Here is a 21,538-nt window from a genome sequence, read left to right as displayed (position 1 = left end):
CCATATATTAACCAATCGGTCCCCTTCTCAGACGTCACGTTATTTGCGCAGGCACAATACTCTGTAACGACTTTTTTATAATAAAGCCATATGATACTGAAGGAAGAAAAAAGACAGAAGTATTGCAGCAAGTAGTACAGTGGATACTTGTTGACACCTGTATTTATGCACGTAATATACACAGTTGCATAATTGTATTACATCAGCTTTTTTTTAGTGTTCATTGTACATTCTAAAATACCTGATTGAAGTGTATTTTACTTTTTCCAGTGAATGACACAACTGATATAGCAGAAATTAAATAAATATTAGATAGCATGTAAAAGTTTATATAGGTGCACAATTTACGCTACATGAACTCGATAATATATACAATGAGGAAAATTAGCTAATAACTATACCTTATGCAGGAACTGGATGTTTAGACCATATAACTTACTTTATAAGCACCCTTGAGCGACCCTGGGGTGCTTCGGAACTCTCATTGAAAATCTTAGCATTGCTGGCGTCGTCCTGCGAATATAAATGTGCAGAGAGTTCCGCTTCGAAGGGGAGTCAATGGTTAAAGCAGTGCCCCCTCTCTATCGATGCATTATATGGGTGCACTTCTAGGCACTGTATTACGAAACAGACTTTGTGCACCGACTTTAGGAGACAAGGGGGGGTGCACTTATCGTGTCCCCCTCGTGTGCACGTCTATGCTGACAGATGTACCTATACTCCGTTTCATACATCAGGTGCAACGCTGTGCGAAAGCTATGCGAGAAGTTCGGCCAGAAACATGTGTAACTTCACGTGTCTCGCACATGACTTTTATTGTTGTAAACGTTCATGTGAAACGACCACAAATGCGCCTGCAGAGTTTCGCGAAAGGCTACAAGCAAAGCACCAAGAAATAACGGGGTGTTTTATAAATTTGTATAACGGGGTGTTTTTATCTCCGACGCTCAAAGCAGAAAGAAAAAAAAAATCATGTCTCAGATGCAAAAATAATCGTTCTAGTTCTTAGTGCAGGCGCATTCAATGCAATGATTCTCGTTAGCCTTCACAGCGTTGCACTTGATGTAGGAAACAAAGTAAAAGAAAAGACATCTGTAGAACACATAAACATGAGCTCAGAGGTGTGGCTCTTATGTGGGTGCCATCATATTCCTTTTGATTTTCTCCCGCCCTCCCACTAAGTGTGACACTGAACTCGATTGTGCTGCTGCTCAACAATCCATGTGTTCGTGCAATTACGTCGCATTTGGAGATCCCCTCTTGACGAAAATGAACAAATTCCTAAAGCAAGCAGTTCGTGGGAGCTCAGTTTACCACGATTCAGGCAGCTACACAAAGATGGCAAAAGCAAGAAGGAAAACAGCGTGAACCACTTTATCTGTTATCCCACGACATTCCATATACCAGGTGGGCCACATACGTTATTCTCATAAAAAGCTTTAGAAAAACCATGGGCTCTAGGAGCTTCCAACTTTTCTATATTAGTGTAAATAATCTGTTCACCTAATCATTAACAAGGGTTGCTTTATTTAGGTAACCCTTTTATTGCAGTTGGAGAGGGTGAAATTTAGCAAATAATCCCAGGATCATCAGGATATCTTGTGCTGAAATGTACCTGGCTGTTTTTGTAGCATAAGCTACATAGCATGAGGTTGAGCAGTTCCGCGTGGCAAGAAAAATAAAGGATGCGCTCGCGCGACGCTGCATCAAGCCAGTGCCAAGGTCGCTACACCAAAAAAAAAAAGGTTACCGGCGATGCCAGTGCACTCAATCGCTTCAAAGCGTTTGGTTGATGTGATGTTCAGTCGTTATTCCATGGACGTGAGTGAGTCAGAGAGAACGAAAGTGTGAGTGTTTGCGTATGTGCGTACGTACACGCATGTGTTTACACTTTCGTGAACTACGCCGGTGTCATTCTGCCAGCTGTCACTGGGCACCTTTCGTCGTGTCATTGAAACGACGGCCACAGCTGGCGGATCGTAGGTGAAAGACGCTGTCTGCGTTTGTGCTCGTTGGATGCATGGACGGACGGAAGCAAGAACGAATGGAGGGACGAATGCTTTGCCCCACTATCCATCATTCACTCCGTAGATACGCTGCCATTTTTTGCAAGTGTGGGTGATTGGCGTCGTCTGGTGTCATCTTTCGAACTATTGCGAGGAAGGAGTAGAACCGCCACCTTAACGTCGCACAAATTTGCCTTCATCCTGACGAAACGATACACACAAACATGTTCGCTACGCTAACAAACTGGCCTCGTCACGATGGTCTAGTTGCAAAGGTACTCGGCTGCTGACCCGCGATCGTGGAACGAATCCCGGCTGCGGCGACTGCATTTCCAATGGAGGCGGAAATGTTGTAGGCCCTTGTGCTCAGATTTTGGCGCACGTTAAAGAATGTGATGGTTCAGCGAACTGGGAGCGCGGGTGTAAACACAGACACAAAGCACAGAAGAGGCACACAGCACAAGCGCTCAACTATCCATCATTACAAGTAATGTACAAGTAATGGAAGGAATTTCAGATCATAAAATGGTTTTCTTGTCGATCCCTGGAAATCGTATCACCAAAACAGAGAAATACCAACAGTCGGTTCCAGCTTTTCACGTGCTCAAGATGTGGACATTATTGACGCTCTAGACATGTCGTTTCCAACATTCTGTTCTCTTTCTGAGTCAAATGATTGCTCTGTCGAAGACTTGTGGCACTTTTTTAAATCACTTGTTTTGTCGTGCATTGAATGATTTGTGCCCTTCAGAGAAATTTTCAGCCATAGGGTTAATCCATGGATTACAAGGGAAATAGTGCGTATGGGACGAAACACAAAAAAATTAAGAAAACAGCATCGCAAGTCTCCATCACCAGCTAACAGTGAAAAACTTGTGTCAATGCGCAAACGCCTTCAAGAAAGCTATAAAAAGGCTGAAGAATTTTACCACAAAGTAACTATGAAAAATTTTCTTCTCTCGTCTCCTGAAAAATTTTGGCGCTATTTTTTCTCAAATAAGAAGTCAATTTCTAACATTGTAGTTAACGGGGAAACCGTCACTGACCGACTCACCATTGCACTGTCTTTTAACGACTTCTTCTGTTCAGTATTTACGAAAGATGACACTATTACACCTTCAGTCAATCAGTTCGAGAACATTCCCCCAATAAGCAACATTTCGATATCCCAGGAAGGTGTCCTTTCTCTTTTGCTTCAAATTGATCGTAAGAAAACACCCGGAATAGACTGTATTGATAACCACTTCTTGGTGAGGTACGCTGAATGGAGCTCACATTATCTGAATCTTATATTTAACAAATCCTTATCCCAATCTAAGATCCCAGAAGACTGGAAATACGGTAAAATTACGCCTATACCTAAATCGAACACTCTACATTTGATTACTTCATATAGACCTATCACCCTCTTGTGTACATGCGCAAAAATATTGGAACATATTATGTTTAAGCACTTATCAACATTTCTAGATGAAAACAAACTTATTGACCCCAGGCAACATGGCTTCTGAAAAGGTCTATCTACCGTAACACAACTATTAGAAACAGTACATGAACTCGCCAAAACCCTTGACAGGCAAGGTCAAACTGATATTATTTTTCTAGATTTTGAGAAAGCGTACGATCGCGTGTCGCACCAAAAGCTGCTCTTAAAACTTCAACCCATACTGAAGAACGATACACTTCTGTCATGGATAAAATATTACTTAAATTTAAGACGACAATGTGTAACAATTGATGGTACGTGCTCTCCAGTAGAGACAGTTATATCCGGTATACCTCAAGGTTCACATGGCTTCTGAAAAGGTCTATCTACCGTAACACAACTATTAGAAACAGTACATAAACTCGCCAAAACCCTTGACAGGCAAGGTCAAACTGATATTATTTTTCTAGATTTTGAGAAAGCGTACGATCGCGTGTCGCACCAAAAGCTACTCTTAAAACTTCAACCCATACTGAAGAACGATACACTTCTGTCATGGATAAAATATTACTTAAATTTAAGACGACAATGTGTAACAATTGATGGTACGTGCTCTCCAGCAGAGACAGTTATATCCGGTATACCTCAAGGTTCGGTGCTTGGGCCACTTTTCTTTCTTGTGTTCATTAATGACATAGTACAGGATATACCAGTTAAAATTAGACTATTCGCAGATGACTGCATCCTCTATCATGAAGTTCAAAGCCGCTGCGACCAAGTTCTTTTGAATTCTTCTTTAGCGAAAATACAAACTTGGTGTTCAACGTGGCAAATGAGTGTTAACAAGACTAAAACGGTAGCCATGTCAATAACGCGTAAATAGCATCCCCTAAGCTTTCCATATTCAATAAATAATCACACTCTTTCCGTTGTAGAAAGGTACAAATATTTAGGCGTAATTATTACCTCGGACCTTAGATGGAATGAACATATTTCGTATAATACAAATAAAGCCATGTGTAAACTTGGATACCTTCGAAGGTCATTGCGAAAATCAACCAAAGAAATAAAGTTACTGGCTTACAAAACTTTCATTAGGCCCTCCCTCGAATATGCATCAGTTATATGGGATCCGTACACAAAAAACAACATTGATAAACTAGAACTCGTTCAAAGGAAGGCCATCAGGTTTGTTCATAATTGCTATCGCTGGCAAGTATCTGTAACTTCAATCTTGGCAGAATCAGAGCTGGATACATTGCAAAAGAGACGTCAGCGTGAACGGCTCAAGTTTTTGTACTCCCTTTACCATGATAAGCTGGCAATAGACAAGAGTAATTTTATCGACCGGGTTGGTAAGCGCTCGACGCGATCATACCACACGAAAAAGATAAAGGATTTTAGCTGTAAAACAGACACATTCAAAAACTCTTTTTTTCCGAGAACAACGCGTGAATGGAATCGACTTCCATCCAATGTAATTGATTGTAATACACTAAATTCTTTTGCTAAAGCATTGTCAGATTATCTGTAATTTTTTCTGTATCTTGGTCGTCACTCCGCTTTCCTAGTATCGCGACATCTGCAACTGATATGTGATTGTGAAACAATAATGTCGTTCTGATGTTTTTTCTTTTTTTTTGTTGTTGATGTTGAGTGTGTCACATTGTAACTCTGCTTTGTTTAGCGGTGCACCTCGGTGGTGTTACCAATTACAGTGTCCTCTTGTACAATCCAGATTTCTCCTGCTCTTTCCAGTCATGTCTTGTATATTATTAATTGTTTCTAGCAGTGTAGGTCTGGCTTGGTACCAAACAAGTTGTTAATAGTACCTGCTGTCGCATTGTTGACTGCGTAATTGTATATTTTTATTTTTATTTTGTTCCCGCTCATTGTTGCGGTTGTTTTGTGGACGTACTTGCGTATGTTCTCGCATTCTTTTATTTGTTCTGCCTGCTCCTGCCAAAGGCCTTTTTTAAAGGCTGGCAGTAAATCTGAAAATAAATAAAATAAATAAAAAAATAACAACTCTGCCAGCTGTCACCTTCATCTTGACGGTTGTTAGTTGTGCGCTCGTGCTGTGTGTTTCTTCTTTGCTTTGTGTATGTGTTTACACCCGCGCTCCCAGTTCGGTGAACCATCATGAATTACCAACTAGCCCATCTTTCCATCCTATTGCACGTTAAAGAACCCCAGGTGGTCTAAATTTCCGGAGCCTTCCACTATGGCGGCTCTCATAATCATATGGTGGTTTTAGGATGTTAAACCCCACATATAAATTACACTAACAAACTTCCCTTATCGTTCATATGTTACAAACAAATTGGCCCCGAAAATGCATGTTGCACTGCAATTGTCGTTGAAATGCGATAGTGTTACGTCTGGAGAGAGTGAACAACAAAATGAGCATAGCTCATTTTCGTAATAAGCAGCGCCGGCAGAACACAAAAAACAAACACAGAGCGCAAGCACACATCAAAACACGGCAAAAATTGATGCAAAACTGATCCCTGCGAGGCGCCTTAAGGCCCCCACTAGCACGTTTGAACAAGTATCATGGTTACAACCCAGCAGACGTACACCGCATTTGCGCACCAAAAAGACACAACTTTGTTATTGCATTTAAATAGAAACAAGATACGTAAATATCTGTTACACAAATACTTTGAGCGCAAAATATCTTTATTTTTGTTAGAAAAAAAGTAAGTGTTCAAGCATGCGAAATTTGAAATGTTCGCAGGTCAGTGAATGCAAAAAGGAAAATGATAGTGAACATAAAACAGTAAACAAAATAGCAGCGGTCATAATCACCTCAAAATACTCAGGCGTTTTGAATTTCGCAAATGCAATTTGAAACAAATGAACAACAGCAGTCTTAATCACCATAAAACACTCATGTCTTTTTGAATAAAAAAACAATGCATTACTTGATGCAGACATGTACACGTGAGATTTCATTGGAACGATTGATGTTCCTTATGCATAGGCGTATGCTTCACAGGGGGGGGGGGGCGGGGGGGGCAGGGGCGGCAGCTGTTTTCTCCTGGATCACTGAAGAGGGGGGGCGGAAAGTCAGCCTATACATAGAGAAACAGGGAGGCGACACAGCAGCATGAAGTGAGGGTACAAAATCACCTAATTTATTCACTTCACCCTTCCCGCTGAAGGGATGTCAAGCTAAATAGACACCAAATACAAATTTACGCCGTGGGACGCACGCGTGTTTGCCACGTTTCACTGTGTGTATGTATATATATATATATACACGTAGATTATAAAGAGTCTGGCTTTGGTTGCTGTAGAATTAAGGAAAAATAGAAATACGCCTCTAAAAAATTGTTTATTGATGACGTTTCGATCGGAGACCTATCTTTATGAGACCTGATGAAGATCGGTCTGATGGTCTGATGAAGATTGGTCTCCCATCGAAATGTCACTATTAAACTCCCCCCCCTCTCTCTCTCTCTCTCTCTCTCTCTCTCTCTCTCTATATATATATATATATATATATATATATATATATATATATATATATATGTGTGTGTGTGTGAAGTTTTTTTTTCCAATGGGCCAAACGTACTTGGGAAGAGAAGAAACACAGCTTAGCGGTTGTCTTAATTTTATCAAGACATTAAAATAATACTCAGTATATATATATATATATATATATATGCATATATATATTACATATATATATAGTTGTATGTGTGTGCGGGGGGGGGGCCTGTGTGTGTCATATTGGGAAAGTGGGTGGGGGTGGGGAATTCGGTGTAGTCACTCACCCATCTGGCCGCAGCACTGGTAAGAACTGTTTTTGTACAACCGCTTCTTACCAACTTGTGAACTAAGGTGCACTGGCAGATAGCGTATAGTTCGCTGCCAGGTAACATCCTGCAGTAAACATAAAGGCACATCCCGCAGGTAACGATGAAATCGTTGCACAGGAAAAGGAAGGATTTTGTAAAAATAAAGTAGTGTCCTGTAGGCAACAAATAGGTTCAGGAACAATAAATTTCATATAGGACATTAGTAGGAAACAGACAGTACATTGCGAGGTCATCACCTTTTTCATATATCAATATTACAACCATCCTGAAGATTGACGTGATGTACTGCAGTACGTTATACATTTTGTAAAATGTATTTAATGTCAGTGTGGTGTTTAGGCTCAGGATTTCTTGTTTGTTAATGTGCTTTGATAATTTTTTGCTGTGTATGGGTAGTGTGACTTTAGGATATTGCATGGATTTGTTTAGGGTACATTCTTGAGGGAATTTATTTTTATGGGGCATCTCTTTGTTTTATATGTACTACTATTTGTAGTCATATATGATGTAACTAATTTGTAAATTTCTGTCCAAACTAGCTCTGACCATGAATCGTTTGCATGTTTGTATATTGGTATAAAACCTATAATTTGTTAACAACTATACATTGTTTGCAACCTGATGAATGAGCAGATATTTCAACAGTACAGGGGCTTGCACCTTTCTCTGCTTTGTGATAAATGAATTATACTTGTGCGATAGCAGTTCAGTTTTTTTGTATAACATGTTTCTAAGCAGATGTGTGTTCTTTGTCAATCGCTATAGTGTTTGTCAGAATGGTGATACAGTGGGAGAGCAGTTTTGTTAAAAAATAAATAGTATTTAGTTAGACTGCTTCGTTGTATGACTGATTGATTTTTCACTAATACAGGTAGTAGATTGAAATTTTCCTTCTGAAATTGAAAATTTCAGAAGTAATTTGTAGTAATCAATTGAAAATTCCTTCTGAAAAAGCTGCTTCAACCGAAAGAAAGAGAACTTTTTTCAATTTTCTTTAGGGAAGGCTTCATTTAACAAAAGTAGACAAACATTATTGTAGCTTTCGTTAGAGAAAGTTGCTTTAAACGAAAGCAAGAAAGCTTTCTTTTAACTTCTTTAGGGAACGTTTTTTTAAACAAAAGTAATAAAAAGACTTTGTTTTAACGGTATGTTATCAGAATGTCCAAGTCCATAGGCCGTCACTAAAGTTGATAGAACGTTAGTTGGTCGTTTAAAAACGGTCAATATCTATCTTTGTAAGGGTATGCTTCTGGTCAGCTGTCTCGAAGGTTGCGGAGGCTGTGATTTGTAAAAGATGGCGTCGCTTACGTTGCTTGGCATGTGTCTATAGGAAAATGTTCTATATCTCACTTGTTTGTCGCTAAAACAGACATGAATGCAACCGATTATGCAGCTGCAGCCATCTTGTGCTGCTCTGACTGCGCTACCTCACGAGCAGGTGCAGGGAATTCATGAACTAGCCTTGCACGACAGCTTCACTTTTTCGAAACTAATACTGTGGTGCCGCTGCTACCTTGTTGAACTCGTGAAGCGAATGCTGAAGTGCAGCATCTCCGTGAAACGGTTCGCAATGTGCAGGTAGAACGAATAGACCTAAATGCTCCCCACTTCGTTCCTCTTTCGACACCTTGGGCCGCATCGCGAGCCAGCGATTTTTGGCACGATTCTGACAATCGCCCGATCTGCTACACCAGCAGTACATAAGGACGCGTGGCCCGATATGATTAAAGAGTTTTAGTTTAGCACGCGCAAGGTGGTACGTGCGCAACTGCTAGCGCACTACGTACGTTACAGCTGAAGTTGCTTCCTACAACATAGTTTAGCGTATGCGACAACAGATGCATGGGCTACGCCTGAGCGTCAGAACGTTCGTCTCGGAGTGCTGCTTGGCATCAACTAGTGACTAGGCAATAAACTACAATAGCCAACTATAGTTGACACGAGTCAATACATGAGACAAGCCAAGATTTCGTGAGCAGCCCCGTCCGACAGCGGACATTTCGGGCGTTAAAAAGCATCTCCTTCGCTCCTGCATTTTCACAGCGATAACTGTCCATCACACGGGGTCTGCGAACAAATTTATGTGTATTGTACGCAAGGCTGTACGTGCGCAACGTGCTGCATGCTGCGTACGTTTCGTTTAAGACTGCGTCCTACAGCATTAGTTTACTTTACCCAACATCTGAAAGGTGTACATCTGAGCGTCAACAGGCCTGCATTTGAGTGTTGCTTCACCCCATCTCGTGTAGGGGCAAGAACTTGTAATAACCAATAATCGTTGACCCAACACACAACTCAAGGCATGAGACAAGGCAAATTTTTGGAGGACGAGTGCTGGTTCGGGGTGTTGAGGCCATTGGTCAACTAGCAACATAACGGACAGGGACTGCGAAGATGATCGCTTACTGCCAATTTAACATTTATTGTTTGGTACAGACGTTTTCTAAGATCATGAGACAAAAAAAAAAAGAATCAAACTGGCGTTGTTCAATGCTACGAATACAAGAATGCCCCTGTCGGCGGTGGTGTCTTCATGTGTCATTCTTCAGGTGCCTCGAAAGTTGCTTGCACAATGATGAGAGCACCGTGTGCCAGAAAAATCACCTATCAACATGCACGATAAATTCGTGACCAGAACAAATTCTTACTTTCTAACACTTGGAATGCTTTTGCAGGCAATCATTCAGAAATTTTTCGGTTAGACACACGTAGCAACCACCACAGTTCAAAGGGATCACACACACGACGCTTTGTACACTACCCACAAATCCGTCACAGTGCTTTCTCTCATCATCACATTTCTTCTTCGTCGTAAATGACATTGTCCAATCGTTCAACTCCAGCTGAGTAGAGATCCCAATACATTGCACCTGTAAATTGTTGACTTCAGATTACTTCTTCAAGTTCCAAGTGCATCGAAATTCACACGGACTTCATTCGCTGCCAGGACCACCGTAGTGTTGCCGGTCGCAGCCATCTTGTCTGTTTTTGTCTCGGCTGTTCGAGATCTCGCGAAAGCCACTGCTAAGGTACCCAATCGCCGTAGCGTGCACAACGTAAGAGCCGTGATATAGTGTATGCGTCCCTCCCGTGCGCAAACCCGCGCATCTCTCTTACGTACAGTGCATGCCCAGCTGGGCTCCCTCTCAGGCGGCGTGTGCGCTACGCCGTTGCACGCACTAAACTAAAGCTCTCTAATGTCGCCGTCGTTTCCGACCACTCCACGACACTACTCGACCGTTTCCACATGACCCATAGCCCATGCGCCCACCTGCTCCTTATCTCTCACCGCTGCATGGCTACACTGACCTTTTCGAGTCTCCGTCACCCCGACCCTCATCTCAGTTTCGCTCTCCCGGCTGTCCATCTCCTTGCAAACAATAACTTTCTCCAATGTGTCGCCGACCTGCTTTTTTCAACGGGGAAAACTAACCCCCGAATGCAGAGATGTTTTTTGGCTCGTGCCTTCGACTCAAGTCAAGTCGAATCAAGCCTGCGTGAAGCAAGCAGCGGACTTCAAAACGCCGAAGTTGGCCTTCGCGTTTCATGGATGCTCGGCTCTCTTGCTTGCTCAAGTCAAGAGCGAGCTTCAAAGCAGGAACACGTTGCTCGTCTGGTAACAAGGACAATAATGCATTTTTTTCTGAAGTTTATTCTGACGTTCATGGTCTGGGATGACCATGACCGTCTGAATACCATGACCGTCGACCATGACCGTCGACCATGACCCTGACCATCGCGTTTGTTCGCGTAAAGCACGTGTTACAGCAAAAAAGATCGTACATTTCAAAATAACTATAGAAACTAAGTGCTGCAAGCATAAATTTGCCATTTTACGGCTAACGAGAGGCACGCGGTGCCCACCGCCTCAGCGATCCTCAGTGTTGCTTCTGTAAAGCGTCCGTTGCCCGCTGGTTTTAGTGGCCACTCAAATGCTGCACGTCTCTGCACGCTTGCTTGTTTTGAGGCGAAACAAGCATCGCGTTGGGTTATTTCATGGTTCTTTTCTTAAATCTGGAGCATGTCTTCGAATTTCGGTGGCTTTGAGCATATCTATCTATCTATCTATCTATCTGTCTCTGTCTGTCTGTCTGTCTGTCTGTCTGTCTGTCTGTCTGTCTGTCTGTCTGTCTGTCTGTCTGTCTGTCTGTCTGTCTGTCTGTCTGTCTGTCTGTCTGTCTGTCTGTCTGTCTGTCTGTCTGTCTGTCTGTCTGTCTGTCTGTCTGTCTGTCTGTCTGTCTGTCTGTCTGTCTGTCTGTCTGTCTGTCTGTCTGTCTGTCTGTCTGTCTGTCTGTCTGTCTGTCTGTCTGTCTGTCTGTCTGTCTGTCTGTCTGTCTGTCTGTCTGTCTGTCTGTCTGTCTGTCTGTCTGTCTGTCTGTCTGTCTGTCTGTCTGTCTGTCTGTCTGTCTGTCTGTCTGTCTGTCTGTCTGTCTGTCTGTCTGTCTGTCTGTCTGTCTGTCTGTCTGTCTGTCTGTCTGTCTGTCTGTCTGTCTGTCTGTCTGTCTGTCTGTCTGTCTGTCTGTCTGTCTGTCTGTCTGTCTGTCTGTCTGTCTGTCTGTCTGTCTGTCTGTCTTGCCACATAAGACCTTTAGATTTCCTGGCCGTTTCAATAATGTTATCGATACCAAACTTGGTATGGCATAACATGACTGTATCAAGAACATAACTGGCTTGTCATAACATAAAAATCATGACATGTATGTCATAAATGACATGAAATACATGTCATGGTCTTGCTGCTCTTGCTGTGGTTTCATTCATATGATATGTTGCAAAACTGGTATTGTATGACATGACTGCATAGCGAACGCAAACGACTGACGCTTACATCAAAATCATGACATGCGTGTCATGTAATAACATGACTAAATGCCACACTCATAATGTGCTCACAGCGTTGGGCTAGCTTTGCATATATGGAATTTGGTATTACGGTACGTGCATGAATGACAAAGGTATGTGACTGGTGCAAACAAGATAATCATGAGATGCGTGTGATGTAACAACTGACTACATGCCATGCTCATGATGCGCTCACGCCAGTCTGGCTAGCTTCTCATGAACCGAATTCCGTATTACGTGACGCGAACGTATGACATAGGTAAATGACATGTCCAAACATGATGATCATGACATGCGTGTCGTGTAACATTATGACTATGTACCACACCCATGATGCGCTCGCGGCCGTTCTGCCACTTTCACATATGCCAAAATTTGGTATTACATCACATGAATTGATCACGAGGGTATGTGACTGGTTCAAACATAATAATCATGAGATGCGTGTCATGTAAGAACAATAATACACGTCACACTCAAGGCGCCAATACGCTTCGACGTAAGCACGCTGGCTCTTGTTCTATTGCGTCACGCAGGCGATGCCATGTCAGTTTCCAATGCCACGCCAGTCGCCGATATGCCCAAAGTAGAGATCAGTGCATCTGCCCCCTTACCTTCATTGTGGATCAGCATGTCATATACTGGCAAGGGCATGCGCGCTGCGTTGCTTTGAGGCGTGCTTGTTTGAACGCACATGGCGTCATTCTGTCACGAGCAGAGGCAGATGCAGTTCTGTCTAATAACGGGGTCTGCGTGAAATGCAGCATGTCGCACTTCGCAGTGGTTGCCACCGGGCTGCGCCGACGGACGCCAGTCGCACCTCGCGTCACACTATAGAGCGCTCGCATTTTACTAGCATGGCATTGCTACGCCCAGCCTGCGCGTGCGTTAATGTTGCGTCAAAGAATACTAGGCCCTTCATGACGCGCTCGCCGCCGTTGCGCTAGCTGCACATGTGCCGAATTCGGTATCACGGGAAGTGAATAGACGACGAAGGTAAATGGTGCGTACAAACCTTATAGTGTTTGATGTTATGTGTTTGATGTAAAAATGGCTGCATGTTACGCTCATAGCGTTCTTGTGGCCGTTTCACTAGTTCCACTTATACCAAATTTGGTATTATGTGACGTGAATGGACGATGAATGTAAATGACATTCCCACATATAATTTTCATGATATGGATTTTATGTAAAACATGACTATATGCTACGCTTATAGCATGCTTGCGGCAGTTTCGCCAACTCCATATATAGCAAGGTTGGTATCAGGTGACGTTATAGATAATGAAGGTAAATGAAACGTCCAAACATATTAATCATGCCATGGAAGTCATGTACGGCATAATTTACATCCCCCTCCTAACATTGTACAGATTTTAAGGTGACCTACCACCCTTCCTCATTCGTGCTTCAGATATAATCGATTCCCACTGTACGTGAGATCTGCCAATATATCTTTAATTGATCACCACGGCATGTATTACTGCTAACGTGGCTCGAAAGGTAACGCGCGATTTTCAAAGTATTCGCCTTTCTATTCGTCTGTGAACACTCTTGTGGCGGGCTCGGTGAAAGATATATATGAAAAAAAAAAACAAATTCTGGGTACAAAAGTGATTTGTATCCTTTTTTGTGAGCTTGGTAAATAAGAGAAAAATCAAGGGTCAGGACAATGCGCTAGGCGGAATTTGGTCTCGCACAGTGTAGCAATGTCTCCCTGCATGATGGTGAAGGGGGAGGCACATATAGTTAGAAAACCTGTGATAGGGGCACCTCTTTTTTTTTGTGGAATTTGTCGGGGCGTTGTGGTGCAAACAATGCCTGTCTGAGTGAGAAACAGTGCCCTAGAGGGGACAAAAGGATAGATGAGGCACACAGACACAGTTATAGGTCAGTTTTGTGAAAAGAGACGAAAAGGATGGGAATTGCGCTGCGTTTTATAAAAGGAGATATAGCCTATGCGATTACGCTACAGTTCGGCGTCGTCACCACAGGGACCTTTAATACGCACGTGTGTGCAGTCGACATATCGTGTAACGCCAGGGAACTCAGCCACTTCATAAAAGCCCCGCATAACTTTAGAAAGAGCCTCTGACTGCGGAAAGGGCAGCAGCATTGTGTGCTTTGCGATGAGCAGCATAACTTTTCTGACTGCACGGCACACTGTTGACTACGGAATGTGGACGAGATTCCCGGTGACTGTTTGGAATGTGCCAGTGCCATAAAACCTGAGCGCCATCAGTACCTGTAACACTGGAGCGACAGGCTGTCTTCGGTTGCTCCACTTTCACGGAACGGCAACATAGCCAGCAGCTGCCGCACGGCATTCTTCGTGAGACTCTATCGAGCGTGGAATTGTTCCTGGTCGTACAACTCCATCTGATTTCCTCGGTCCCGTAAAGTAGGTGGAGGAGTCTTCAGCAGGCAGTGCGCCTCACAAAATGCTACGTTTATGGGGTGGCAAGCAAACTCAACAGCGGCCAACCTCCGCTAACGTCCATTCGAGAAGTGGCCATGTTGGAATAACTCATGAAGTCACTTTCAAGCTAGCCCTGCAGTTGTCTTCAAACTTGTCCTGTCTTCGACCGAGTCAAGTCGCTTTTCAGGTTATCTGCAAGTTCGAGAACGATTTATGGCGAGCGGCAAGACTGTCTTGAGTTAAGAACAAGTAAAGTACGAGTCAAATAACATCTCTGCGTTGGGGTTAAACGCCGCAGTTCTAGAGGCAAGAACTGCGCCGTCGTTGAAATGCGAAAGCCCTCGCACCTCATGGGCTAAAGTCGTCGCCATATTTGTTGATGGTGTTTCTATCTTTGCCCTCGTCGGCACCGATGCCGTCATTTCTGTTATAGCGGCCCAGCTCTGCTGCTTCTTATGAAAAGTGACCACGGCGCTCTTTAGACTATCGCTTCGCACGGCTAGCGCACAGCCAGTTCAATCTCTCGGCACCAGTACTGCCTGCATATTCATCCAAAGCTTCAGGTACGTCACATAGTTTATCGTCTTTTCAGCGTGCTTGCACGACCTTATCCTCGGGTGGGACTTTCTGTCACGTCTTAATGCCCTCATCGATTGCGCAAGCGCTGAAGTTCAATTTTCACACCTGTGAAACTCTTAATCGGTCGCCGAAACTCGACGTGCGTGAAGACATTGAAGTTTCGCCAGCCTCTCTTGCCATTGTCCCTGTTTGCTGCGGTGACAATAACGATCCTACGGTATTGTTTACACTGTCTGACATTTTTATGAGCCGCATAGTTGTTTCCCTGCCTTTCATGTAACTTGACATCACTGCTGGCCGAAGCAATATTTTCGTCCACAACCCCCTTTTAACACCGCTTACGCTATTTGCCGGCAAATGTCTCGATCGAGTGGAGCACCTTGATTCTTTTTTCTTCCTTAGCCTACCAGACAAATGGTGCAGTAGTGCCTCCACTGAACTTCATGCTCTTTTCCCGCTGGAATGCTTGTCGAATGACATCTTCTCGAGTTACATCGCCGACACCTCAAAGGGCTCGTAAACCACCTCCGATATTTTTTCAAGCATTTCAAGTAAACGGTTGCATCGTGTGCAGAATGCTATCCCGATGAATGATTCTGCACGTGGCAGCGCTAGGAGCCGCCGGCGCACCACAAATTTCAAGGAACAATCCCTCCTCCTTTCCGGGCTTTTCAGGCCTCCGCGTGACGCACCATGCCACATCTCTCACACGCTGAGCCAAATATGCCACATATGCTGGTCAAGCAAGAGCCTATGGCTTTCGGTCAAGTCTGCATGGAGCTGCCCGCGCTGCTTGCTATTGTTCATCGTGTTACCCTTGCGCGTTTAACTCGAGCAGGGCACGGCGTGTCCCCGTACGGGTCCATCGCATTGACAGTAGTGATCCAGCTGCGCCATTTGCGCCAATTTGCTACAATTATACCTTCCTGCGCCTTACTGCGCAAGTGTTGTTTTGTTTGCGCCAAATGCGCCAAATTGCACGAAAGAACCCGACTTTAGCGGATGTTCATTTTTCAGTTGGCAACAAGTGAATTCTTTTCTAGGTTGGCAATTGTTTACCATGTGCTTTGCAGCTTAGGTATTCGTCGGTGTCGTTCGGGTGTTTTCTGTAGGTTTTCGCGCTCATGCACAGCACGTCGTGTCGTTGCATGTGCGCCATGTGCTTGTGAACAAACAGTCAGCGAATGTTTGTCATCCCCCCGCTGTTGAAATGGACAAAAGTAAGTCGCTTTCTTTTTAAATTTTGTGGCATTTCTTAATAGCGCCCGTGAAATACTTTAGTGAATGCTTAGGCGATCGCGTAGCGCTGCTGGCATTTATTACCGGCCGCACTTTGCTATTGAATCAGTACAGAAGTTGCAACTTGCCTATAGTTCTTGCGATTTCTCGCTACTGATTGTTTTTGTGTTCGGAGTGTCTGAGCGCTGTACGTAGGCTTAGGAAGGTTCGCCGTGCCTTGTTTCGTGGTGCGGAATATCCGCATTTGAAACGCGCAATCGCTCGTACGGCATGCAGCAGTTACACCTCCTACATGCTACCGTTCGGAACATATAATAGTGCGAAACGAACGAGCGAGTGACGCGGAATACACTACGAATTTCTGCAGGCGGGTCGCTTTTGTTGACGTTAGCAGATCGCTAGATGGGCCGTATGTGCTGCCGGCGCGTCACGAATCGGGCGCCCCACCGTGCGAGCTGCTTGTAGAATAGTCGGAAAAGAGTGATTGAGCGTCGACCATGTCAACACAAGCAAGTCAATAAGCACCGTAATGTTACCGCATTAGCGGCAGCCGATCGTTGGGAATCTGCTATTCGTGACGTGCCGTTCCCAATCAGCTTTTTTAAATATTTAATTTAAGGAAAACATTGCTGTCGATTTCTGCTCTGGTCATCGCGCGCCGCGCCGGAAGGAAGCAAACCTCCAACATACATTAGCGCCTTATTCCGCCTTGCCAGCTGGGGCAATGCGTTTGTCTGCGGCCGTCAGACCCACGCGTCATCCGCATGGCAACTTCCTGTAAGTTGGTCGCGAGTTTTAGGTGTGAATGGTCGACAGACAAACTGGCATCCCGATTCGCGCCATTTGTCGAGGCTGTACCCAAAATGCTTGCGCAAATATTTGGTGTTGGCGCCTTAGAGTTGGTATTTAGATCTTCCAATGAAGTAAGGTTGGCAGTATGTTACGGGCTACCCTAAAAATAAATCTAGTAGTTACGTGCTCTTTTTACTAGCGTGCCTTTGTCGTGGGAAAATTTACAAGAGTGGAACCTTGGGCTAGTTGGTGCGTAGTCACATTTGCAAGATTTTTATACTGACGCATTGACTAGGCTTGTATTTTGTCATGTTTTTAATCATCCTTTTTTGGGCATTTATATTCTTGCCACTCTGTGATATAAAGTTAGAAGTCAGTGCTCTTTCTGTCTACCCTGTTGCTTTTACCAATATTCACGCTCTGAAAAAAAACTTGGGAAAGTTTACTGTCATAAAGTTCGTTTCGCTCATGTTTTCAGATCGCAACACCAAGTTCAACGCCTCTGTACTCAACGAGGTGGACTCCAATAATGATCCGATCAGTCGGTGGTGCAAGAGTGGAACCCGAAATACAGATGCATTTTGTATTCTTTGCAACTGCACCATTTCTTGCGCACAGCATGGAGCGGCAGCAGTGAAGCGTCATGCTGGGATGAAGAAACATATTGATGCAGCTGCTAGACACAGAGACAAGGACGGGAATCTTCTTTCACCCAAATTGGTGCAAGGCACACTGGACTTCTCCAACGTGTCTGCTAATACATCACTTGAGCACCAAGTCAGCAAGGCAGAAACTACTTTTGCTTTGTCTGTTGTGGCCAAGGGAATTCCTTTTTCATGGGGAGACACGGCAACTTCGATTTATCACTGCATGTTCCCCGACAGTGACATTGCCAAAAAGTTTAGTTGTGGCAGAATAAAGTTGGCCCGCATTGTATCAGATGGACTGGGTCCCTACTTTAAAGGACAAGTGGTGACTGAGCTGTGCCAGCCAAATGTCTATTTTTCCATTATGATTGATGAGACGCCAAAGCCAGAGCTAAGGGTGCAGCAACTAGATGTGCTGGTACGCTATTTTTCCAGCAGCCAACAGGAAGTTGTTGTTGAACATGTCCAGTCATTTGATCTTGGGCGTGCAACCGCTGAAATAATTGTTGGCTGCATAGAAGAAGCAATAGCAGATCTTCCAAAGCAAGGACTTGTTTGCTTTTTCAGTGATGGCCCTAATGTTATGAAGAGCGTAAGAAACAAGCTTCAGAAGCATGTGGCACCAAGTTTGATTGATATTGGCAACTGCAATCTTCATAAAGTTCATAATGCATTTGGCAGAGGCCTGGATGCATTTGGCTTAGATGTAGAAGAAGTAGTGAGAAATATTTACTACTACTTCAAAGGTGCTGTCCGCGCTGAAGCACTCAGAGAATGCCAGGATACTTTGGGAATCTCTTGTCATGTATTTCTGCGCCACGTTTCTAATCGCTGGCTGACGCTACAAGACTCACTTTGCCGAGTTGAGGAACAGTTTGAAGCGCTTCGCACCTATTTTTTTAAGGGCAATTCATCTCGTCAACGACCTGACACCCAAAGCCTACACAACAAGCTTGTGTCGGCATTTTCTGAGAAACAACTTTTGGCCAAAGTGTTGTTCCTTAAGAACTGTGCGCAGCTTTTCAGTGGATTTCAGCTGCTCTTCCAAAAGCAAGAGCCGCTCTTGCACATACTTCACGTTGAACTTATTGTTCTAGTCCAACGAGTCCTCAGTCGGTTTCTTCGTCATGAAGCCTTTGCAGACAAGAGCGCTGAACAACTGAAAAGGCTAGATGTGATGGATGCATCCCTTTGGAAATCGAGGCCAGAAGTTGGTACAGATACTGAAAAATCAATGCTTGAGTGGGACTCTAGTGAGAAGAAGCGGTTTTATCTTGGAGCACGTGCTTTTTACTTGGCCTGTGCCAAGGATCTTCTTCAGAAGCTTCCACTCGATAATAGAGTTCTTCAATCTGCTAGCCTCCTCAATTGGCAGTCAACAAATGTTGAATCGGAAGTGCGAGCACTGAAGTACCTTGTGTCTCAGCTTCCACAGGTAATCAAACATGAAGAAGTTTCCTCAGCCATCGATGAGTGGCATATGTTAAAGTGTGACTCCAACAGTGACCTCCTGGCACTTGGAGGTGAAAGAATTGATGTTCGTTGGGGCAAAATATTTGAACTGAAGTCTCCTGGAGGTCAACCAAAGTATCCATTATTGTCGAGGCTTGTCAAGTGTCTGCTGTGCCTGCCACATGGCAACGCAGACTGCGAACGAGGATTTAGCGAAAATAAGCGCTTTTATGAGAACCGCTACTCATTATGCATTGCAAGCATTAACGGGTTGCGCCAGACAAAGACATATCTCCGCAGGTATGATGGAGATGCCACTAAAGTTCCCTTGTCTACAGAGCTTCTGCAAAGTGTAAGGAGATCTAGAGCCCGATACACAGAGAGAACTGCAAGTGCACAGCAGTCAGAAAGCAGGAAAAGGCTTGGAGACCAAGACACTGGTGCTGATGTCGACGAAAAGCGACTTCGTAAGAACTTGGAAGAAAAGGTCACCTCAAGTAGGGCATTGCTGAAACGAGCAGAAGACATAATTTCTTCTGGTCTGCGTTCTAAGAGCCTGGAACAAGTTGAAGCTGGGCAAACTTTATTAGCTGAAGGCAACTCCGCTTTGAGCCAAACCCTCTCACAGCTGGAAGAACTAAGCAAGAAGGTGAGCAAGAGGACGTAAATGCTGCAACATGCACATCTTTCTTCTGTAAATAAATGAAAGTTCAAAACTCTCCTTACAGTTCGGTTTCTGGGAATTTTTGTCGTAGCTTTTAGTGTACTTTAATCAACTAATGCTACACCTGCACTACCTTCATTTTCAGTAGTGCATTAAATCTGATGGACTGGTCCATTTCTTGGTGGCTTTTAAAATCGGCATGCACGTGACACTCTAATTAATAATTGAGAATTGAGACAAATACGGTTTTATAGAATTGTGGTTGCTATCACAGCTTTAGTTTCAGCAATAATGAGAGATGTATTTTTTTAAAATAAGTTGCTGCTACAATTGCTGCTCCAAAATCGAGTGCCGATACAAAGCTGCTCCAAAAGAGCATTTTCTCTGCTCCAAAAATTGCTCCAAAAGTTAAAGTGGCTGGATCACCACTGCATTGATGATCCTTTGAAGCTGTGAGTGCTACGCAGGTTCCATATCGTCACGATTACGGTAACCATGGTTCGCCAACAAGCACGCAACAGACGGAGTCATGGCGACCGGAAGTAGACGGTGTTTCAAACAGTGCGTCAGCGATGACGTGTGCCAGGCGAGATTGGAAGGGGCATGGGAGGGGCGCTTGGCGAGAGAGCGAAGCGGCGGGGAAGAGGACACTAGGGGAGCAAAGCGCAGGAGAGAGTGAAAGGTGTGGTCGTCACGGTTTTGATCATCAAATACGTCTAACGGAGCTATTACTGCACCGTTTTCAAAAATTCTCACGGCTCCGTGTTCGTTGTGCACTCGCACCCAATTCCCCCACCACAGCTGAATTTAGACATTTGAATCGTTTGCGAGCCCTTCAAGTGCTGAAGAATGCGCCAAGCTTCTTAGCCTCCTCCAGCACTTCACAGATCCCTTCGGCGTTTCTCTACCGCAATTGGGTTGCACTTCAGCAGTGCACCATTACATTAACACCGGTTCGCACCAGCTGTCGCGTCTAAGATCACATCATGTCTCTGCTGCAGAACGTCATGTCATCAACGACCAGGCCAAAAAGATGCTACGTCATTGCGGTATTCAACCGTCGCATAGTCCCTGGGCATCTCCTGTAGCTAGTTAGAATAAAGGATGAATAGATACGATTTTGGGTCGACTACTGTTGAATAAATAGGGCCACATCGAAAGATATCTGTCCATTACCGCGCATCAAGGACTTCCATGACTGTATCCAAGGAGCCGAATTCTTCTCCTCCTCATTCCCGTATTCACAAACGCTCCTTGACTTGACCCTTCATTCGAAACGTTCCTTGAGGAGCGTTTTCCTATGCACAAACCGTCCTTCACTTGAAACGCTTCTTCACTTAAGAAAATCTCGATCGTTTCCTCGAGATTGTCAAGGAAGCGATCGAGCTACCTTGAGTTGTCCCTCGAGTGAAGTTTCTGTGCCAATATCTTGTCCATGGCGGAGCGCGTCTCGCTTTGACGGCGTTTCTCAATCAATTAGGTTGCCACCGCCGCATTCTTTCGACATTGACGGTCTGCGTTTTCTATGGAGCTGTCTTCGAACGGTTCGGCAACGGCTACTGTAGTGCCGGGACAGGCGGGCATTGTGTTAAGAGGAGTGCTTACCAGTGCCGTGATGTTTTGTGTTCCGTGCGTGAGCCAGTGA

The 21,538-nt window shown here is 44.2% G+C and overlaps 2 protein-coding genes across 2 annotated transcripts in view; both read left to right on the top strand.

Annotated features, from left to right (window-relative positions):
- Nucleotides 1–21,538, top strand: part of LOC119167796 (WD repeat and HMG-box DNA-binding protein 1) — a 465,682-nt gene that overhangs the window by 33,641 nt on the left and 410,503 nt on the right. The window lies entirely within an intron of this gene.
- LOC119187458 (uncharacterized) lies at nt 15,952–19,950 on the top strand. The gene is made up of 2 exons (XM_075883383.1): nt 15,952–16,319; nt 17,609–19,950. Exons 1-2 carry the CDS (start codon nt 16,310–16,312, stop codon nt 19,894–19,896), a joined length of 2,298 nt encoding a protein of 765 aa, XP_075739498.1. The 5' UTR covers nt 15,952–16,309; the 3' UTR covers nt 19,897–19,950.

Source organism: Rhipicephalus microplus, unplaced genomic scaffold (genome assembly GCF_043290135.1).
Source record: "Rhipicephalus microplus isolate Deutch F79 unplaced genomic scaffold, USDA_Rmic scaffold_16, whole genome shotgun sequence".
Lineage (NCBI taxonomy): Eukaryota > Metazoa > Arthropoda > Arachnida > Ixodida > Ixodidae > Rhipicephalus > Rhipicephalus microplus.
This window is presented reverse-complemented; position numbering and strand designations above follow the sequence as displayed.